A 21663-nucleotide genomic window follows, 5' to 3' on the forward strand; every position below is an offset into this window, starting at 1 on the left:
CTTTGAAAAATGTATGTATTTTTAGATTCAATTTGCTAATATTTTGTTTAGTCTATAACCTTACTATGTGTGCAGTGGTGTAAGGGAAGCACCCTATGGGAGATGACCAAAAGCTACTGATAGGTAGGAGCAAAGCTTGATTTTCTCTTCTGTTAGGGTTAGGGCCACTGCATAGATGGCCAGGAATGGGGTGGAGGGGACGTCTGAAGGTCTGTCCTACTGTAGGAAAACAAACATTTTTTTATTGAAAACAAAATTCCATACTACTCAGTACAAAATCTGGAACAGATCGTATTGCTAGAACTCAAGAGTTTTAATAGCAGTGAAATACAAGTCTATATTTACAGTTAACCTATGTACGTTCGGTTTGCTAGTTTAAATTAGTAATGAATAAAGAGAGAAAGAAGACCCACGGAATCCCCCAAACACCCCTTCAGAGAGCTTTTCTATATCATTTCCATGTGCGACCCCACTATCTCTGGGGCTTTGAGTAGGCCAAGATTGATGAGGATGGTCTTTTCCAGTTCCAAATAACTGTCATACTCCATTTTTAATTCAGCTTCCATTTGTTCTTTTGACTTTTGGTATGTTTTCTAGGGGAAAAAGAAGAAATTATTATCATAAGGTGCTAACAGACAAAATTACCAAAGAATGACAAGGGGCTGTTTTTAAACACGACATAGCTGCTGCTATCTAGGACAGGAGGGCAGTCTGACGCCCTGGGAAGTTGGAGAATGGAAAAGACCGGACCCTCCAATACCTCGCCCCAAGATAAAAACAAAACACCTCTCTTCTACGCTTCTTCCCCATAACCCTTGCCTTCCTTATGTGGCCTGGAGATGAAATCATTGACTAGAGGTTGCAGAATTGCCCTAAGTCCCATACAGATGGTATCGCTTGTTGATCACATGGCAATAACTACTTTTCCCAGCTTTGGTTCTCCCACTGCAATTCCAGTTAGCAAATTGCCCGTTTCATATGCTGTTAGAACTATAATTACTGTCACCCTCTAAGAAGTGAACTGTGTCCAGGATCCGCGGTTGCAAGGAGACAGGTGTTTGATTGCCCTGGGGCTATGGGCCTCATGCCTGGCACCTGGCAGGTACTCATGAAGACCAGCCAGGCCGTGTGACCCACCCCTCTCCCTCTGCAATAATGCCAACAGTGAAAACTCACTAGCACTTTCTATGTGCCAGCCACTGGCTAAGTGCTATGAATATTTTAACTCATTTAATCCCACTACAATCCCGAGGTTCTTCGATATCATTCTCTTTTCCAACTAATGCTAATTGTTTTTCCTTAGTGACCTTTTTCATGTTCCAAATCTAACAGAGCCCTTTAACATTAATTCACTTATCCATGATCTCGTTCCAGAGAAAATTTGAGAAGTGGAGGCTCTGCTTAAAAGAAGGTACTGTGTCAAATGGAAATGATCTTCCAAGACGTTAGACAAGTTTTGGAAACTAGAAGGCATGATGCAGTTTCAAAATATGATTAATGCAATGTTCAGTCGTTTAAAAAATGTTTCACAGGCAAGTTTTTTGGATTATCCACAATTCTACATGCTTCAACTGCTGCAGATAATTAGGAATTGTTGCTATGGTACTTAAACACTTATAAAAACTGTGGCTAATTGCTGGCAAAGGACAAGAGTGACAGATTATCTCCTGCCACAGAATTTTAACCGATGTTTGTAAGTATGCACAAGGACAAAGCCAAGACCGATTTGTTTGTAGCAGTGGAATGAAATGAGAAGTTGATTAATTGGCATCCTTTTATACTTTGTCACCACTAAACAATGTTTTTGAGCTGAGTCCCACAGTTTTTATTGAACTAATTAGTATCTACAGTAAGAGATAATGTTAATCTATTTGCTAGTGTTACAGTATTTCCACATGCTGGTGCTTTTAATGAAGACACAAAGTCTCATGTGCATAATTATGTTAGAAGAGGCTCTGTATTTGGCTATAAGGAGACAACAGATGGGATCAGTGATGAAATTATTGGTGACAAAAGGGGAAAGGAGGGAATGAGCAAAAAAGTAGAAATGTTAAATGAGGTGATGTCAAGTGAGAAAGACAAAAGACCTGAATCCACAGAATATTTAAAAGCCCCAAATTCCCGTGGGTAAAGGAAGACCAACAAAGCCATGGAATTGATATGAAACAGAGAACGGCTGAGAAACAGGAGGGTAAAGGCTTTAGATCTTCAGGTTCTTTGTTGGTGGGATTTAAGATGGATGTGTCCTACACCAAATTCTCTATTTTTAAGTATCACAACTCCAGTATAACACAGTATAGTAAAACTCATCCTTCCTTTCTTTAATTTTATTTTTTTTATTATTTTAAAGAGAAAAAAACAAAAACAAAATAACAAAAACAAAACAATACAAAAACTATAAAAATGATACAGAATTTCAAAATAAGATGATAGGAAATCAACAATCATTATTTATTTTTTATTATTTTATTTTATTTTATTTTATTTTATTTTATTTTATTTTATCTTTTTGAGACAGGGTCTTGCTCTGCAGTTCTGGCTGGCCTCGAGTTCACTTTGTAGCCCAGGCTGGCCTCAAACTCTCAACAATCCTCCTACCTCAGCCTCCCGAGTGCTGGGATTACAGGCATGAGCCACCACGCCCGGCGATAATCGTTGTTGTATTACTTATCTTCAAAGTAGTTGCTCAGTTTACCAGATACAGGTATGCAAGATTGATCAAACAATTAAACATTAACTGTTCCTTTCAATAAATCAATAGAAGTTCATAGTACAATTATCTTAGCTACTATATATGTATATATATTTCCCTTCTTTCTTTCTTTTCTCCTTTCCTTCATTAGAGTTGCTCTTTCCTACTGAGGAGTTTCTTTCCCTACCACAATAACTATTGTACCTTTCAATTTTATTTACTCCTTCAGGTTCTCACACTAGGGAGACAATATGTTATTTATACCTGTGGGTCTGATTTATTTCACTTATGAGTATGGTCTCTAGTGGCATCTACTTACCTATAAAGCCCTCATCATGTTTCTTATCTATTTGTCATCTACCTATTGTTATAATTATACTAGCTCCCATTTGATGTCACTCAACTTTTTGTCAAGTTATTTAACTGAAACTTTTATAGCAATCATCCAAAGTGGTTGTCAGTATCCCATTTCCTAGATGAGGCAACTGAATCTCAGCCAACATGAGCACACTGCTCCCAATCTCCTAGTAGCTAAGTGGCAGAGGTGGGATTTGAACCCACATGTCATGATTCCAATATTCAACTCTTTTTATGCTACCTACCTTAATACATTATTCATCAGATATTAAAATTCTATGTTATGAAAACATTAAAATTTTGAATCATTATATTTGTACTATGTTTGAAACTATAGTAAGTAAACTGCAGAAACTTGAATTGGATGGAATATCACTAAGTGTCCAACTGGTAGTTCTCATTCATGATGGGATAAGAAATCAAGAAAAAAACCAAATGCTCTCGTGACTCTCATTAGACCAAGAAAAGGTTGTGATAAGCATAGTATTCCTACAGAATACTATGGAAAAGCCAGAATACATATTTTCACTGATGGAAAAAAGAAAACAACTTTCATTTCTGAAACTTACATGTTTTTTCTTTTCAGTTTCTAACTCCATTTCCTTCTTTTCTTGCTCACGAATACTTTTGCGCTGTTCTACATATTCCAGATGCTTGACTTCTCTATCAAAGTAGTAGTTAACACTTGATACCTGTTGGAAATACAGGTCCACAGCAAAGTCAACCCTGGGGAAGCCCCTGTGGTCTTCTTAAGGCCCTGTTAGACGTTCTGTTGCAGGAGGGTTACCTATCTCATCTACCCGCCTAATCCTCCTGGTCACTACCTGATCATTACCCCCTTTCTAATCATGGAGTAGATGGTCTACTTTGGTATACTGTACTTCTAACCCTTCAGGTGAATATAATTTGGAAATGGTGTCCATAGGCCCACTACCAGAGCAGCTGGCTCCAGTTTGAGGCTGCTGTACTTAGATTTACGTCCTGGGACTTGGAGATTTCTAGAAGAGGAGTAGGGTTTGAAGGAGGGAATTGTAAAAAGCAGAAACAAACAAACAAAAGACCCTGTAATTTTGTAGCAGAAACATTTGGGAATTGTTTTTTCCCATTTTCTTCCTCCTCACTTCTAAGACTGAGGGAAGCTTCATGTCATCAACCAAATGTGAAAACCCCGCTGAGGACATCAGTGGAGGCCCTAAAGGGACTGGAAGCAGAACTGAGTTCCCGGTTCCCTCGAGCACTTAGCAGGGAGGCAAAAGCACAGAGGCCCAAAGTCAGAAGAGTCCTTGGGGGAGGCCGCCTGAGGAGGGGGAGGGAATACTTGCTGCCTGCCAGTAATTGGCTGGTGCCGGGGTTTGCAACAGATGGCAATCTACATATTTAATGTTGGTTGTACATACACATATATTTCTATCCATTGATCTTTGCATAACCTCATTACTGACATTGCTTGGAGCGGGTACAGGGCTGAGGTGCAGAATATTGGCATTTCAGATGTGCTGCCTGCACTATATTAAGGTGGAGGAGGAGGATGGAAAGATGCATAAAACTGTCAGCGGGGCGCTCAGGGAAAAACAGCATGGAGATGACAGAGCTAAAATGTAGTTTCAACTTGCAAAGGACCTTCTATGATATAAATCTCCAAATCAGTTCTATCAGAGTCTAGGCTTCATTTATTTGGCTTCCTTTCCATCTCATGGTTGGGTTTTTTCCTAACTTCAAACTACTGAACTTATGTGACAGAAGTACATCCTTTTATTTTGAGTGCTTACGTCTTTTATTCTCTTATAAAGCAAAAATGCTGCCTTTTAAAAATATTCTAAGATATTCCCTGACAAGATCTGGTCACATCAATCCTCAAAGTCACAAGTTACTAACCTCATTGTTGGAAGGGTGACTTAATGTCCAAGGAATTTCTAGTATATGCAGTGTTCCATAATAATCAGCTATGGCTATAAACTGCTGCTTAGCTGAAAGATGAAATAAAAAAAACAGGGGGCAATATCAGCAAACAGAAAACTATCTTAAGAGGTTAAACATGAAGTGTGTTTTGTTTTGCGGTTTCCCAAAGGACCCGCTGTGGTTACAACGCTCTTGGCATTTTCATCAGATGTTCATGGTTGGACCAAGTAAACATGTAAAAGATATTTTTTCCAGTTGATGTGATCAAAGCTAAGACTCTGGGCCTTTGTTAGCCTCCCCGTCACCTCCAATCTTGCTTTTCTGGTGTCTGTATAAGGTCTGTAGCTGATGGCTGACTCCGTGGCTAGGCCTGCTGAGCAGACTTGTGAGCAGAACAGAAAGAGCACATGGAAAGTTTCAAAGAAAACTCATGAAGCACATTTTTGCCAAATGAAGTAAGGGCTAAAGGATACCATATTCCAGAGGAGTTTCAAAGACAGCCAGAGACACAGTTTTCCTATTATTGAAACAAATTACTTACTTGAAGCTTTTAAAATGGATAAAATATATAGATGCAATAAAAAATTAAAACATTTTTATCACGGTAAAAGAAACACTGCCATTAACCCCCACCCCAATATGCTCTCTTTGCTTTGAATAGACTTATCCTACTCGCCACTTTCTGAAGTGTTCTCGCCATATGCTGAAGTGGTTCTAGAAGTCTTTCAGGAGTGTTTAGTTGAGCTGTCGTGGCTGCCTCCATGTCCTGAATCACTTCAAAACATTTATCTTTCATGGTCATTTTGACTTTGGGGAAGAGCCAAAAGTCACATGGGCCAGATCCAGTATAAAGGTGGATTGGGATACACCATAATGTTTTTATTTGACGGAAATTGCTGTACATGTTTGATCAATGAGCAGTGATTAAAAAAATACAGTGAATGTTAAATAATGTATTATAATAAAAGACACATCGCCGTTACCTGCCCCCGCCCAAATGCTCTTCATCACTTTACCCACAGTTAGCCAATTGTTCTGAACCATGTGTCTTTCACTGAAATAATTTTAAGTTCTTTTTAACATTCACAGTATATTTGGATCACCACTTGTACAATGTGTTGGAGCATTTTAATGTTCTCTCTCATCAGAGAAAGTGATATTTTCCTCTCCTCTCATTTTCAGAGTCTGGTTCAAAGTTCTGAATCCCAGGCTCAGTCCCTGCAGGTAAGAAGTAATGTTTTGTAACAAAGATGAGAAAACACATTTTGGTGACACACATGTCTAAGCAGTAACTAGAGTGTGACACCCCACAGATTCTGAAGACTGAGTTTCCAAATCTACCGTTCTGAGAGAGAGGGATATGTTTATATATCTCTGGGAGAAAAAGAGCAAAATTCATTTAGGAATGGTTAACATATGGGATTTGCAAAAAAAGGACTATGCAAACCCCATAGTCAAGAGCAAAGGAAGTAAATTACTTTCCATAGACACACCCTTGAATTTTATGCTTGCATTGTCGTATAATGCTTTTTTCCTCCTACTTAATCCAAAGATGAAAGTTTATGGATAAATAATCCCAGAGAATTACTCAATCTCATGAAGAGAATTGTTTGCTATGGCCATGGGAGAACCAAAAAAGTGATGTAATGAAAAACATGTATTAAGATAAAAAGCTAAAGAAATAAAACATTCTATCCGGAAAAACAACAGCAAAAACTAGTAAAGATTTAGGGATCACCCTGTCAGACCTGGAGAAGACGAGGAGGATGTTTTCTATCGCATGTTTCAAAGTCAGACTCTCAGTTGATTCTTGTCTTAGAAATCATTGTTGATGAGTCAGAGCAGTGAGAGCAGCTCAGGCTGTATCCAAGATTTGAGAGCAAGAAGGTGGAAAGAGCAGAGGGAGAATGGGAAGGGGAAGGGAAGATTGGAAAAGAAAAGGAAAAGGACGGGACAGGAAAAGAAAAGCTGAGAAGGGTGAGATGGGAAGAAAAACAAAGCCCGGAGAAAAAACATCAGAGGCTTTCCTGATGCAAGTCTAAATATTCCCAAGTCATCTAAAACAACTTAGTTCATTTAATTTGCATAAACATACCAGAAAAGGTCCAAGGTTTAATGTAGGTGATCATAGTTATGCAAATGTTTTGTGACTGGGCTGGTTCATGGGTTTTTTCCAGAAGGTCCCAGATATCAACATATCCATCTTCTCGGCCAATATAGAAAACAGCCGGCCTTGTGAGGGACCAGTGCCCTGCGGTGTACCTTTTCGCAGCACAGCATGACTGAAGGAGGGGTCCAGACTTTGAACAAAATTGTAAAAACACAATTAAAAATTTTAGTTGTTATTCAAGGGAAACACACAACGATTTGAATGAAGTACAACTCAGCTGGCCATGATCTTTAATGCAAAATCATCCCACTAGAAAGTCTTCCTGCCTTTTGTCGTGGTGTTTTTAGATTAGGCAAGCCCTTTTCTTTCCTATTTGTTTTCATAAGCCATTATGTTGCTTGTTTTACTTGCGTTTTAGCAAAGACCAAACCTTCCAACTGAGCTATTGATGGTTCTAATAATTCAAATGCTTCTAACTTCGTCGCTACTTCTGTGAGGATCTTTGGGCACTAGATGAATGGAGACTTGCTTTTACTTCGGTTTTGCTAGCATGTGTCTGCTTCCCATGGAAACAGCTCTGGTGGCCCGTAAAAGCAAACAGCCTGTCAAGTCCAGTTGTGAACTGCATGTTGAAAATCAACAGCAGAGATGGCAAATTTTCATTAAACAATTTCAAATGGGAGCATCTGATGACTTACAAATATATTTGGAGGAGACTTGAGACCACAAAGGCATCATGGGATCGTCTTTGCTTTCCTCTACCATGGGCTAATTTGCCCACTTTGGAGGTTTTCAAACAAAAAGATTGGAATTTGCTTTCTAGTCACTGTCAGGCTCCATCTATCAACTAAGTGTGTGCGTGTCTACATCCACCTGCAGCAACTAAACCAAACCATGGAACCATCGTCCACCCTTCTATACATGTGTGAGGAATTTTGCTGTGGAGAAAGGAATGTTCCTGAGCTCCTCAGAAATGACACTCCAAACCTCCTCCATTTCTCCCAGTTAGTTCAGTTTCTACAGGCAGCCAAGTTCTTGGTCCCTGGAAAGTCTTTTGACAATCTTGCCTGAATTTTCTTTAACTGCAAAGCTTAGTAATTGTAAAAAAAAAAAAAAAAAATTTAAACACACAGAAATATATTGGTATAAAGTAGAAGTCTGTTTGTTGATTGACATTTAAGTAATTTCCAGTGTTTAAGTGACAAATTTGTACAAATACTCACACATTTTAAAATTTCCTTTTTTCAAAGTACTCATGTAAGTTAAAAATTTTAGAAGGTGAACCTATATATATATACATTCTAGCTGTGAAATACACACATACATACACCATTTTCAGCTTTTAGTAATCTCAAATTTCTCATCAGAAAGACAAATCAGTTTATATTACCACAAAATGTTCGATTTCCCTATGCCCTTGTTTCACTGGATTTTTGGGGTTTCTAGTTTTGGGTAGGTTAGCTTTCATCTGCCTGAATCCAGCCTCTTTCCTACCTCAGCTCTTGTTCCTACTGTACTTTGTCCCATGTACGTCTTTGGACAAGCTATGACCTCCTGGTGACAGACCCCTCAGCCTACTCACTCCTACTTTCTGACCCTGTCAATGAATTCCTGATGTAAAAGAAAAGATGTAAGGCCCATCACTTCTTTTTTGGGCTTTATCCCACAATCAGAGTCCTATCGTATATTTTAAAGGAAGGCAAAAACATAAGTCAAGCCAACTTCCCATGTTATGTATTTCCAAGAAAAGATTGCTATGTTTTGAAGAACAATGGACTTGCAATGTTGTTTCCTTCCCTTAGGAAAAAAGGCAAATGATTGTGTTTTCAAAAGGCTTACAGTGTTTCTGCTGACAAGCTGAAGCCCAGGCCATCTGTTCTCATTTCTCTAAAAAGTACCTCACAGGCACTGTCCTGTCACAACCAGCCATTGTTCCTATTCTCTTTCTCAGTAACAAAGGACCACACACCCACTCCCTCACTTTGCGGGCCACTTACCATAACACCTTCTTTCCAGATGGCTATATTCCATCCCCCAACGGTGAGGATAATGTCATTGTAAAAAGGTGATCTCTGAACAGTGTGAACAACTCCATCATGGACAGAATAGAGGCTCACTGGTTTCTTTGCTGGTGGAGGGAAAAAGGCCATTTTTGAATCTACCAAGGGATAGCTCTTCCTTTTTTTACGGAGAGTCTAGGGAACTTTCCATGAAGGCTACTTTGAAAGATCAGAGGAATATTCATGCTGTTATTCACTAATTCATTCAGTGAGTCAATAAATATCTGTAGATTGTCTATGTGTGCCAAGCACTGTGGAAGGCTGGATAAATAATGACCAGAAAGGCATGATCTTGTCCTCGTGGAGCTCACAATCTGGTGGGGGAGACAGCTACTCAATAAACAAGTCCTAGAGTATGCAATTAAATAGTATAAAGAATGTTATGAAATGAAAATATTACAAGAAAGAACAACAGGCAGCATTCATAATTTAGATAGACAGAAATGGTGTCTCTGAAGGAGTCATTTAGGGCTGAGTGCAGTTGGGCATGGGGAGATTTTGGTGGGGAGGAGTGTTCCAGACAGAGGGAAGGACACACACCATAGTCCTTGGTGACTTTGTGCACTTGAAGAAGGCAACAGAACTAGAATCTGTTAATCCCAGCATGAGACATGAAATGAACAGGATCCAGGAGGGCCCAGACTACAGGAGACCTTGCAAGAGAGACTTCATAGTCCAAGTGTAGTGTGTTTCAGTGAGCCCTTTAGGCCTACAGTGATACAATCTGACTGACATTTCCAAAGGTTCTCTGGCTGCTGTTGGAGGGGATGGATGCAGTGATGGTGAACCTTTAGAGCTTTCAATGACACAAACAGCCCACTGCAGCACCCGTGCCATAGGTTCACCACCACTGGATTAGAGGTCGGCAGAAGCAGAGGCAGACATCACAGGAGACTGTTCTGAGTGAACAATCAAGAAATGCTTGTGAATGGGGATGTGGAGACAGCCTGACTAGGAGAGTGAGAGATGATATGCTAAGGATAACAGCCATGTTTCTGACCACAGCAATGGGCTCCATGCAGTTTCCAGTTGTTGACTGGGGAAGACTTAGCAGGATGCAAAGCTCAGAGTTCCCTCTAGTCCCTGTGCCAGGCCCCAGGCTCTTTCTGCTGCTCTGGTTTCTTCAGCCAGCGTTCAGGGGAGTCTACTTGGGTTTCCTGTCCCTCAGGCCTGGCTGCAGAGTGGGATGCTCCACACTCCTTGTTGCTCACACCCACAAGTCCAGGAAAGGCCATAAAAAATATTCCTGTCAAGTCTAAACCACAACGTCTGGCTAACTGATACTAAAACCACTAACATTCTGAATCTCGTCCTCTAAATGGTTGCTTGAGGGCTGGTCTTCCCATGGCCCCCAGAAAGCTAATGGAACAGTAAGCCAAAAAAAAATACCTATTACATCTTGTGAGAAGCTTATAAGGTAGGGTTTTGGTAAGATAGTTATCCACCCATGTTCATAGCAGCATTATTTATCATTGCCAAAAGGAGGAAGCAGCCCAAGTGTTCCCTGACGGGTGAATGGGTAAACGTGGTTTACACATATAATGGAATATCATTCAGCCTTAAAATGGAAGAAAGTTCTGATACATGCTAAGACATGGATGAAACTTGAGGCCAGAGTGATAAATGAAATAAGGCCAGAGTGATAAATAAATATTTACCGAAGGATAAATACTATACGGTTCCACTTACCTGAGGTACCCAGAGTAGGCAAATTTAGAGAGCTAGAAAGCGGAATGGTGATTGTGAGGGTCTCACAGTGGTGCGGAACCTATGGCATGCATGGCACAGTGGGGTGTTGGTTATCACTCTAAAAAGTTTTCCATTGCTGGTAGGGGAAAGGAAGAATGGGTAGCTCGTGTTTCATGGGTGTAGAGTTTCAGTTTTGCAAGAAGAAAAGAGTTCTGGAGTTTGGTTACTGAACAGTGTGCGTGTCCTTAATGCTGCTGAACTGTACCCTTGAAAGTCATTAAGATGGTAAATTTTATGTATATTTTACCACAGTTTAAATTTTTGTTTCTTAAAAAAGGGAATGAGGCACAAATACATTTTAAAATACATTTTAAAAATGGCATAATACATTTAAATACATTTTTAAAAAAGCATAAATACATTTTAAAAATGAAGTTCTTCTGGATTTTTTTAAAAAAAGAGGGCCAATTTCCCACTGACCAAAGTCATCTTGAAGTGAACTAGAAGATTCCTGGTGTCTTACTTTTCTTGTTGTTGAGACAAAATACCCAAAGTTAAAGGAGGACAGGTTTATTTAGCTCACAGTTTGTGGAGGTTTCAGTCCCTAATCAGCTGGCTCCAATGCAGGGTGGCTCATGGCAGGGAGCAACAGTTCATGGTGGAAGAAGACAGCAAAAGCAACAAGAGAGACAGAGACAAGCCTCTTTCCATCCCTCATACTGTATCCAGTCTACCAGGATTAGGGCAGTGCCAATCCAATCAGTGGACTGATCCCACCCTTAATCCCAGCACCCTTAATCCCAGCATTGCACTATGAAGCCATCACACACTCTAGATTCAGACACCTCTGAGAAAACCATATGTCTGCGTGACGCTTTGGGGGGACATCCAGACCCAAACCACAATGTCTGGTAAGGTACAATACCCACAAACAAGCATCTTTAATCCTGGAGCACAGTCAGGGCCCTCAGGGTTAGTGACTTCCTGAGACATCACCTGACCCTCGTGAACAAGGCCTTCCCAGAGTTTGGAAACTGTACTGATTGCCAAGGATAGCAATGTCAGCCACTAGAAGGTTTGTTCTTTAAAACAGAAGCCCACTTCATTTAGTCCTTTGAAAGAGCTGTAAGCCATTCAACAATGAATGCAGCTGACCAAAAATTACTAAATGAAGCGCCAGTGCATCAAGGCCAGGTGGTTATATGGCAATTACAATCAACAAAAGGCAGCTTTCCAGAGTCATTATCTAATACAAGACTCTGTACAGTAAGGTTTTTAAGAGCACAGACGCTGAGGGCAGACTGCATTGCCACCTGCGGTAGCAACCCCAAAGGGCAACCTTGAGGATCACAACAGGAGCCAAAACAAAGAAAGTGCTTGGAGGAATGCCCAGCACATAATGTGCTGATTTGATTTGAGAATTTGAGACTAGACTACATGAAATGATTATGTCACTTGCTGGCATTCAAAGTCTGCATTTTCTGGCTTGTCTCTCAGGTCGTCTGGAAATGTGGTTTGATTTGGCCTTCTTTACCACATACAAGTTTCTCCTAAGGAGAAGAAATTCCCTTCCTGCCTGGTTGTGCATTTGAGATAAGCAAAAGGGGTCAGGAGGCCTCCATGGTGCTAGTGGAAGTTATGGGGCTGGGAGCTCCCAAGGAAAACACCTTCAGTTCACTGAATGTAAAGAAGGCACGGGGTTTGCAGTGCAGGGCATCCATGCATTGGCTTTCCTGGTACTTCGACCATTATTCAATGGGAATAAAAGGTGGCTCATCTTTTCACATTACAAAATACTTGACTGATGATTGCAACTACAACCGTAATCCTTTATAGTCAGTGCTTAAAGCTATTCCCATTTTAAAAAAATGAACTAAATGCCAGAAAATTAAAAACAACTGCTCTTTGTCCTGACCACCCACATCCTGTTGGCCTATTGATCCCCCCACCTCTCTACCCCACATTTTCCTGGCTACTTGTCCTTGTCACCATGCCTGTATTTCAGTTCTTACCATCTCTCATCAGGGCTATTGTAACTGGTCATTCTGTTTCCATTACAAGCTCTAACAGCAGACTAATCCAGCCCCTGCTGTCCTGCCAGGGTAGTTTCTGATTATATGGGTGGCTCTAGAATAAAGTCTACAGTTATTTGGAGGACTCTCTAGGCTCTTTGTCATCTGGACCCAAGCATCCTTCATGTGAGCTCTCCTGCTGCTGGTGTCTCTCCATTGCTGATTTGTCCAGGAGATCTCCCTGTCTGCTAGCTGTCCACTGCTCTTTTGGGCTTCCGTGCTTTTGTCTTTGCTTCTTCTTTTTTTTTTTTTTGGTTTTTCTCCGGTACCAGGAACTGAACTCACGACCTTGCGCTTGCCAGGCAGGCGCTTTTGCCGCTGAGCTAAATCCCCAGCCCCCTGTCTTTGCTCCTTCTACCTGGAGTGTCATTCCGCGTCTTCTCTATCTGGAAATACTGTGTCACTAATAGGAAATTTTCTTAACAGTCCAAGAGAATCAGTTCCTCCCTGGATTCCCACATCGGTTTGAGTTTGCTTACAGCACTAGTGACACTGTAATGCCACCATTTGTTTATTCGCCTGAATTTCTAATATGCGGAACACCGTTAGGGAAAAAGAATATCTTAGTGATCTTTGTATCTCTAGTACTTGACACATAGTAGGTTCTCAGTAAAGATCTGATGAATAAATAAAAGAAGCAAAGAACAAATCAACATCACTAAGGTTTCCAACATAAAGCTCTTGGGTTTTAAGTTTATTATTATTGATTATTTTATAAGTGGAATAAAATCCACTTAAAATAGATCTGTTTATCACAGGCTCCGTCAAAAGCAGTCTAGGAAGCTGACTGGAGGAATGGGACTGGAAGTCCAAGAGAATCTCTGAGACCAGGGGGCATCGGTGTCTATGCACAACCAAGTTCTAGCATCAGGCCCTAAGCTTGTGCCCCAAGGGTGAGGTGAAGATGATCCCTATCATGTTATGCAGTGTCTGATATGCAGCATATGCACTATTAACATTCATGAGCTACTGAATCAATGGATGCATGAGCGTGAAAGAAGTTTCACGTACTTAACTATATCAAATATCTAATTTTGAGTTCAACTCTAAGTCATGGAATTGAGAATGAATGGAAAAAAGGAAGTCTGTTTTGTGTGCACTTGACCCTCTTTCATCTTGATACCCCACTGTTAGCCATACCCTACATTTGGGTTTCTGGCCAGGGAATACTAGAGAAGAAAAGTACAAGTGCTTTTGCTTTAAGAGGAAATGCCTACCCTAGAGGCGTGGCCAAGAAGAAAGCATTCCCAGATTGGAGGTTGACTCTGGTCTCTGGAGCCATACTCAGTAGAACTAAAGTGTATTGGGTGTGTGTGTGTGTGTGTGTGTGTGTGTGTGTGTGTGTGTGTAAGGTTTGTTTGTTTGGAGATAGGATCTCACTATGTAGTTCAGGCTGGCCTTGAACTTGCTTATGTAGTCCAGGCTGGCCCCAAACTCATGGCAATCCTCCTGCCTCAGCCTCCCCAGGGCTCAGATTACAGGCATGTGCCAATATACCCAGCAAGGTTTGAGGTGAAGATGCCACCCCCAATAGCTGTCCCCTGGAGGTTGTGGCTCTGACTCACTCTCCACTCACCCCAACCACCCAGAGACTGACTAGATCCTCTTCTGCAAACAGCTGCTTGTGGTCATTCCAAACTTTGAAGAATGGTTCAGATAAGTTTTCATGCCATGATCAAATTCAAAACTTTAAAGTAGCTGCAGTTGTGAACCCCAAGGCTCTGAGCGTATTAAAGATATGAAGTCAAATTTCTTTATCCGAGTGCTTATTTTCTTATTGGGTATGATTCACATACCTCTGCTCAGCTGCCCAGAGTTCAGATTTCCTAAGATCCTAGGAAAAATACCTGGGAGTCATTTTTCAGTTAAATTGTTCAAGCGTCTCATGATCTAAGCTTGTGTAAGTCAGTGTTCTACTTAGCAAACCTTATTAAAATCCAGATTCAGGTTTAGCAGCCCTGGGGTAGGATCTAAGATTTTCTTATGCACTTCTAGCAAGGTTCCAGGTGACAATTATGCCACTTAGTCAAATCCCTCCCTTTGGGGAGCTGGTGTCCTTCCCAACACCAGCAGGACCAGGACTGGAGTTACTTAGGATGCGGATAAGATTCCTTCAGGTGGTTTAAATTTAAGGACAATCTTACGAAGACAGACTAACCCACAAACTTACCCATCATCCTGCCGGTGTCAGGATCTTTTTCCATTTTCCAATCTGCGTACATCACTTCACCTTCCTAAAAAATGTTACAGGTTCCTGATGAACACAGTGACAACTTCAAAGAAAAAGACCTCATGTCCATGTGCTAAGACTGATTATAACCAAGACAAAGCAACTGGTCAACATGATCAAACAATAATTTGACATAGTGGGAAGAAAGGCCTCAAAATCATTACTGGACTTGACTTTAATAGGGCAAAAAACACGTTGTTTTCATCTCCATACAGTGATGTGGAGAATATGGGTAATTATGGAAATATGTATGAGACTCCCAAGTGTTCAGTTGCCAAAGTTTTCTTTATCTCCAGACAAATCTTAGTCTTCTATAACTTCACAATATTGTTCAGCGTATTACTTCTGCTTGAAACTTTACTCCCATCCCGATCTTTCAAATTTCTTTTCAATCACTAATGTCTAGTCCACTCCTGGTCACCTCCGCATCTTCCCTTCCTCCTCCTTCTTGTCCTGGTGGCCTCTCGGTGGGTATTGCTGTTATCACACTGACACTGTGCACTTCTTAAGTGGGCAGAAAGTGCCTGCAGGACAGAGGGACTGTGCTGTGCATCTGCTGCAGGTGCCTAGCTCTGTGTTGACAGCCGCTCCACTCTCCAGAGTCTGGCATTGGTTCATTTCAGACTACACAGTGTGAATGCAAGTTACGTTCTGGGAAGTCTAAGCTGTTGCTTTGCCTGAGAGGAAACCCTTTACTTCAGGAAATGAGAGTCATGAGTGAAAAAGAGTATCTTCTCTCTTTTTGTCTAAGTTTAGGTAAGGTTCTAAGAATTATTTCTTCAACCATAAATGGGAATAATAATGTCAACCTCACAGGATTGCAGAGATTAAAGGAGATATAATTAGGAAGATATACCTGGTACGGGCACTGATAATGTCCAATGCATATGTCTCATAATAATGTCCAATGCATAGGAACTTGCTTTGGTTATTATTATAATAGGTGCTGAAACATGCTGATCATTATTGTTATTATGCACATTGTTATTTTTTTCTAAATTGAGTTTGTCACTCTTATACTAACTTGTGTTAGCCTAGCAAAGCAATATATTTTGTTAGTAATTCTATATTGCTTAGCATGGTTCCTTCCACACCATGCATATATTTGTGCAATGAATATTTGCAGATTGGTCAGTACTTTACTAGTTAAAAGCATCCCTACTGTTATAGATGTTTCCATGTTTGTAAAGGAACTTACAGATGTGAATCTATGAAGCATAAGTTTAAAAGTCTGAAGTGCAAATAAGCACATTAAAACATGAAATTGCATGAGTATTGTAAACCATAAAGCAAACATGTACAGCGGGGTTGTAATAATATATGTTGGTGTTATTAAACATTCATTTTAGAAACAGATACTCCAATTTACCTCAGTTCCCACAAAGAACTTGGTGCAGAAGTCATCGATCGGCCTGAGAAGATTGGCTAGCCCAGCTTCCAGATTGTGGTACGGGTTCATTTCTATCACTTTGGTCTGGGCTAACATTTTGTCTTTCAGAGGAGAATGGATAGAAGAAGTAAATGTTTACAGTAAGAGACCTTTTAAAATATAGATAGGTTAGCTTTTATGTCCCTTGCCACACACATCTATCCATATTTGTCCTTTCCCTTCCTAATGTGGCAGGCATAAGTATAAGTACTTTTAGACGCTAAGTTAGCAGTGGAACCCTTTTTTCAAACAAAAACATCAATGACTGTACCATACTATATAATACAGTATAGATAAAACTTGTTTGTTTAAACAACTTGATATCATTTGTTTTAAAATAAACTTTTATGAGTCTAAATGAGTATTATTTATTGAAGTTTTAGAAAATAGAAAAAATATGAGTAGAAGAGCAAAAGCACCTATTATTATGCCTTCTAGAGATAAGCAGTGTTTTTCCCTCTACTCACTTTTCTGTGAATATATAAATTTTTCTGAGACACAGTCTTGCTAGGTAGTTCAGGTAACTTTTACTTTTTCTTTTTGGTACCGGAAATCGAACTCAGGACCTTGCACTTGCCAGGCAGGTGCTTATGCCACTGAGCTATATCCCCAACCTTGCTAGGTAATTCAGACTGGCCTTGAACTCACTATGTAGCCCAGATTAGATGTGAACTCACAGCAATCCTCCTGCCTCAGCCTCCTGAGTGCTGGGATTATAGGCGTGAGCTACCATGCCTGGATCATATTTTAGGTTTGTTTGTTTGTTTGCATTTCTGTTTTCTTAAAGATATGTCTTAGGCATTTTCCAGGTCATCTGTTAGTTTTCAAAGATACTAAAAATCTAGGAAAGATGGTAGAGATGTTCATAAAAATTTCTTATCACCCCCTACTCAACAAGTGCTCTGGAATATATTATCCATGGGAAAACAACAAGTATAAAAACCAGTCAACAGACAGACAAACAAAAACTAAGACAGGGCCAAAAACTTCAGCTATATCAAAGATGAATATTACATTAAAAACCATTAGCATAAATCTGTACAAAAATTAAATTATTATCATGATTTGTTTGTGCATCTACATGGAGTGAGAAGTCTTTTTTCTTACTAGTTAAGGCATTAAAAACAAGTACCAAAACAAGACAAACACATAACTACTTAAAGAATCTGTATCTCATTTATTTATTTCTGCTTTTTTTGGAGACAGGGTCTTGCTATGTACTTCAGGTTTGCCTCTGAACTCACTATGAAGCCCAGGCTATACTTGAGCTCACAGCAATCTCCTGCCTCAGCCTCCTTAGCATTGGGATTATAGGCATGTACCGCCATGCCTGGTAATAATTTTAAATAGCTGTATTCCCAAGTGTAAATGAACATTTCAATAAATAACTAGGCACAATTATATTATTCTTATTAAAAGGTTATAACACATTTAGGAAAAGCAAATAGGAATGTTGTTTCTATCTATTTATTTTTGGGTAATGGGAATCGAACTCAGGACCTTGAGCTTGCCAGGCAGGCACTGTGCCACTGAGCTATATACCCCACCCCCATAGTATCCATTTAATATTAAAAGATCATCAAAATATTTCAGATTCTAAACTCTTATTTCTGCTTTTCTTTTTCAAAATAATGTGTATAATAAGTATATCAGTAGAGAAAGAAGTGTATAAGTTGTAAATGTAAATGTGCACTGGAAATTTGTACTAAAAATGTCTATCTATGAAGTGCAAAACCAAAAAGTTCCGAGGCCCCTGGCCTAACAAGGGAGACCCTGACTTATGGAGTTACCTCTGGTAAAGAAAAACAAGAGGCACCTGTGAGATATGTTTCAAAAGAAGATGCGATTATTTTGAGTGAAAGACTGGAAGCGGGGGCACAAGGACAGAGGTAGCGATGGTTCAAGTTAGGAATTCAGGTCTGCACACATTGACTCTGAGAGGGTAGATCGGGTTCAAACTGAGGAGACAGTAAATGGTCAGGTGGAGAATTCTCAGCAAAGGTGAAAGGTAGACCACATTACCCAAAGCAAAGTGTATAGCGGGGAAGCGCATAGCTAAAGGTAAAGTTGGGGTCGATTCATGATCAGAGGGCAGCAAGGAAAGAAAACAGAGGAAGACAAACTGAAGAACTAACAGGACAGGAAAACCACAAGCGCTAGTGAGAGTGTGAGTTCCAAAGCAACAGTGTTTTAGTCAAAGAGGAGGAGGCCAGAGAAAAACGTCATCAGCTACATTTACTCAAACTTGAGTGAATGTACTTTGGATATTTAGTAAATTCAAATCATCTTCCCAGGTCGCGGACTTTTCACTAGTGGGGATCATAATGCTAGCAGCTAACATTTACTGAATGCCTACTACAAACCAGGCACCAAGCTGTGGGCTTTCACGAACCATTTCATTCAGTCTCTACCCAGGTCATTATGCATTCATTCTCCTCCAAGGCTGAGTAAACAGAGACTCAGAGAAATTGAGCAACTTGCACAGGGTCTCCAACACAGTGGTTAACACTTATTATGAGTTAACTATTGAGTGTGCTTCTAGCTTCATGTATATTAACTTTGTTTACCTTCAAAATATCCTATCAGATAGTTACCTTTATCAATTACCCTCTTTATATTTTTATTTTTAGAAAGTCAAAAGATAAATGAAGTCACAGAGAGGTAAACTAGCAAGTCCTGGCCAAATAACAAACTGTGGTTTTGGGAGTTAAACCGAGACCGGAATCTAGACTCAACCACCATGCCCCATTGCTTAGAAGAGCACATATATGGCAGTCCCTGCAGGTTATTCCAAAAGAAGGATTCCGAAACCATTTAGAGCGAAGTCTTTCTCACTAAAGTAAACATAGCACTTCTTTAACTCATTACAGTATTTAGAAAGGTGATGCCATGGACCTAAAAAGGCAGGCAAAAAAGGTGAGCAGTTCCTGGCCACTAGATGGTGACAGAGGACCAGGTCTGAAGAGAAAAAGGTGGAATGGCTAGGACTTGGGATCCCCAGTCAGTGGAGAAGCAGTGCTGGTTCAGTAGCAGAATATGATCAAGAAACTAGTGAATGTGTTCTTGTTAATAAGCCCAAGGATGGTGAGAATAAGTGGATACCTGGCCGTGCACCTGAAGGGGACGCAAAATAACATGAAAGTCTTCCCAGGACCCAAGAAATAACAATATGGTGACTGTCTTTAGAGATAAGACCTGAATTCTGTCAAATATTTTGAGTGTTTAAACAGCTATAATGTATTGGCTACAACCGTCATAGCTATTATAAAGTCCCAACAGTAAGGGTTTGATTTTTTAAAATTCTTTTTATGAATTAGACTGCTCTAGCAAAGAAGTCATCGTAGCATAAACAGATGTGGAATATTCAAGCGATTAAATGCCTTCTTAACGGCTAGAGGCAGTTGGTTACCTGATATTTTGGGAAGAAGCTGTTCGTCACTCAGGCTTATCCTGGTTGGGCAGTGGTCCAAATTTGTTTCACCCTTAGATAGCTTTATCTTGTGGGAGAACACAGAAGAAAGACATATCCTTAAATTAAAGGACAATATAATCTTAAGATGCATCCTTAGCCTTACAGAAAAGTCCTCACTGATTTATTTTTGCCTTATTCACCAGTGGTACCATGCAACTTCTGGCTTGTCCCCAAAGTCAAAAGGACCATGAAAGGCAAACATTTTGAATTGATTCAGGACAGGGGGCTGGGAATTTAGCTCAGTGGCACAGCGCCTGCCTGGCAAGCGCGAGGTCGTGAGTTCGATTCCCGGTACCGGAAAAAAAAAACAAACAAAAAAAACCCAACAAAATGAATTGATTCAGGACATCAAGGCAACCCTGATGGCGCAACTAAAGACACTCATCAAAGAGGACTTCTAGAAGAACTGCTTCAGAAAGTGACAACAATGGGAAACGTGTGTTTGAAGCAAAGGAGAGTATTCATAGGGAGATTAATGGCAATGCATCTTTCATGGTAATGGTTTTTTAAAAATTTAAACGTTAACCATATGTTTTAATTACATCTTATGTTTTCATCGCTCCGTGCTCTTCTTTCACTGGAAGCAAATACAATATTTAATAATGCGGTTCTTGTGATACTTAAAAATCAAAAAAATATTAAGTTTGGAATTAAGATCAGACATTCTAAAGAAAAAGTGTGTTCTCACGTTCTATATGCTTAGCCCTCCTGTTCTCAAGGTAAATTGCTTTTCTTCAAGCTCTGTCATTCAAGAGAAATACAAATGACTGCAATTCAATTACTTCTCAGTTCTATTTGGTCAGAGGTTCCAATTATCGATATGCAAAATATGCAGACTTTTGACCATAGTGGGATGAGCGAATCAGCTTTTCTGGGCTTACCTGAGCACTTAGCGAATTTTAAGCGTCTGATGTACGACTGAATAATTATTACACTGACATTTGCAATCTGTGGTTTGCTTATACATGAGATCTCAATCTCAAATTCACAATTATGTTGACTTCTGGTTTAGTCTAGGCAGGTATCAAAATAACCCTCAGTCAAGGGATTTACTAGTTGAATAAATACATGAACAATAAAGTCCTGTCTTAATCTGAACTCCTCTAGTTTTAGAGGATATGTAGACGTATGTGTATGCATGCAAAATACATAGCTGTGCAGGCAAATAGGATGGATCTAACTCTTTGTTGCTTACCCTAGTGAGAGGTTTCCAGGAGAGATCTAGGTGCAAAAATGTAGCCGGTACATCAAAAGGAATTTCAATAGTTTCTTCTTTCTTTTTCTCTGTTGGTGTGGGGGTTACAGTTTTCAGTGGCCTAATATCCCAGAAACATATTGTGCTAAAAGAAAGTATACATGGATTTTTTTTTTTACTAAATACAAATGAAAGGTGTAACCACAGGACCATATTAGTGCTGCTACACATTAGCAAGGTGACCATGACTGTATTCTAACGTCTCTGAAAGTAAGATGCTTATTAAGGGCTGTGCTGCATTTGATATTTTAGAGAACGATACCACTTACAGGGTTATTTAATGACCTTTGTCTTGCGGCTAATATTAGCATATATGAAAACGGAATTTGCCAAATGATGTGATCTTTTTTTAATATAACAGATTTATTAAGATGTAACTCAAAGGGGCTGGGGATTTA

At 39.9% G+C, this 21663-nt stretch overlaps 1 protein-coding gene across 1 annotated transcript in view; it reads right to left on the reverse strand.

Annotated features, from left to right (window-relative positions):
• Window positions 1-292: 292 nt before the first annotated feature.
• The window catches only part of Wdr63 (WD repeat domain 63), a 57194-nt gene continuing 35823 nt past the window's right edge, over window positions 293-21663 (reverse strand). The window contains exons 15-23 of the mRNA XM_005385141.2: window positions 21206-21350; window positions 19948-20035; window positions 16479-16600; window positions 15050-15113; window positions 9056-9186; window positions 7044-7248; window positions 4925-5016; window positions 3619-3741; window positions 293-593 (exon numbers count right to left, since the gene is read on the reverse strand). Of these exons, the coding sequence (XP_005385198.1) occupies window positions 447-593; window positions 3619-3741; window positions 4925-5016; window positions 7044-7248; window positions 9056-9186; window positions 15050-15113; window positions 16479-16600; window positions 19948-20035; window positions 21206-21350 (1117 nt within the window). The 3' untranslated portion in view covers window positions 293-446. The remainder of the gene's footprint in view (window positions 594-3618; window positions 3742-4924; window positions 5017-7043; window positions 7249-9055; window positions 9187-15049; window positions 15114-16478; window positions 16601-19947; window positions 20036-21205; window positions 21351-21663) is intronic.

Source organism: Chinchilla lanigera, unplaced genomic scaffold (assembly GCF_000276665.1).
Source record: "Chinchilla lanigera isolate Chin_1 unplaced genomic scaffold, ChiLan1.0 scaffold00022, whole genome shotgun sequence".
Taxonomy (NCBI): Eukaryota; Metazoa; Chordata; class Mammalia; order Rodentia; family Chinchillidae; genus Chinchilla; species Chinchilla lanigera.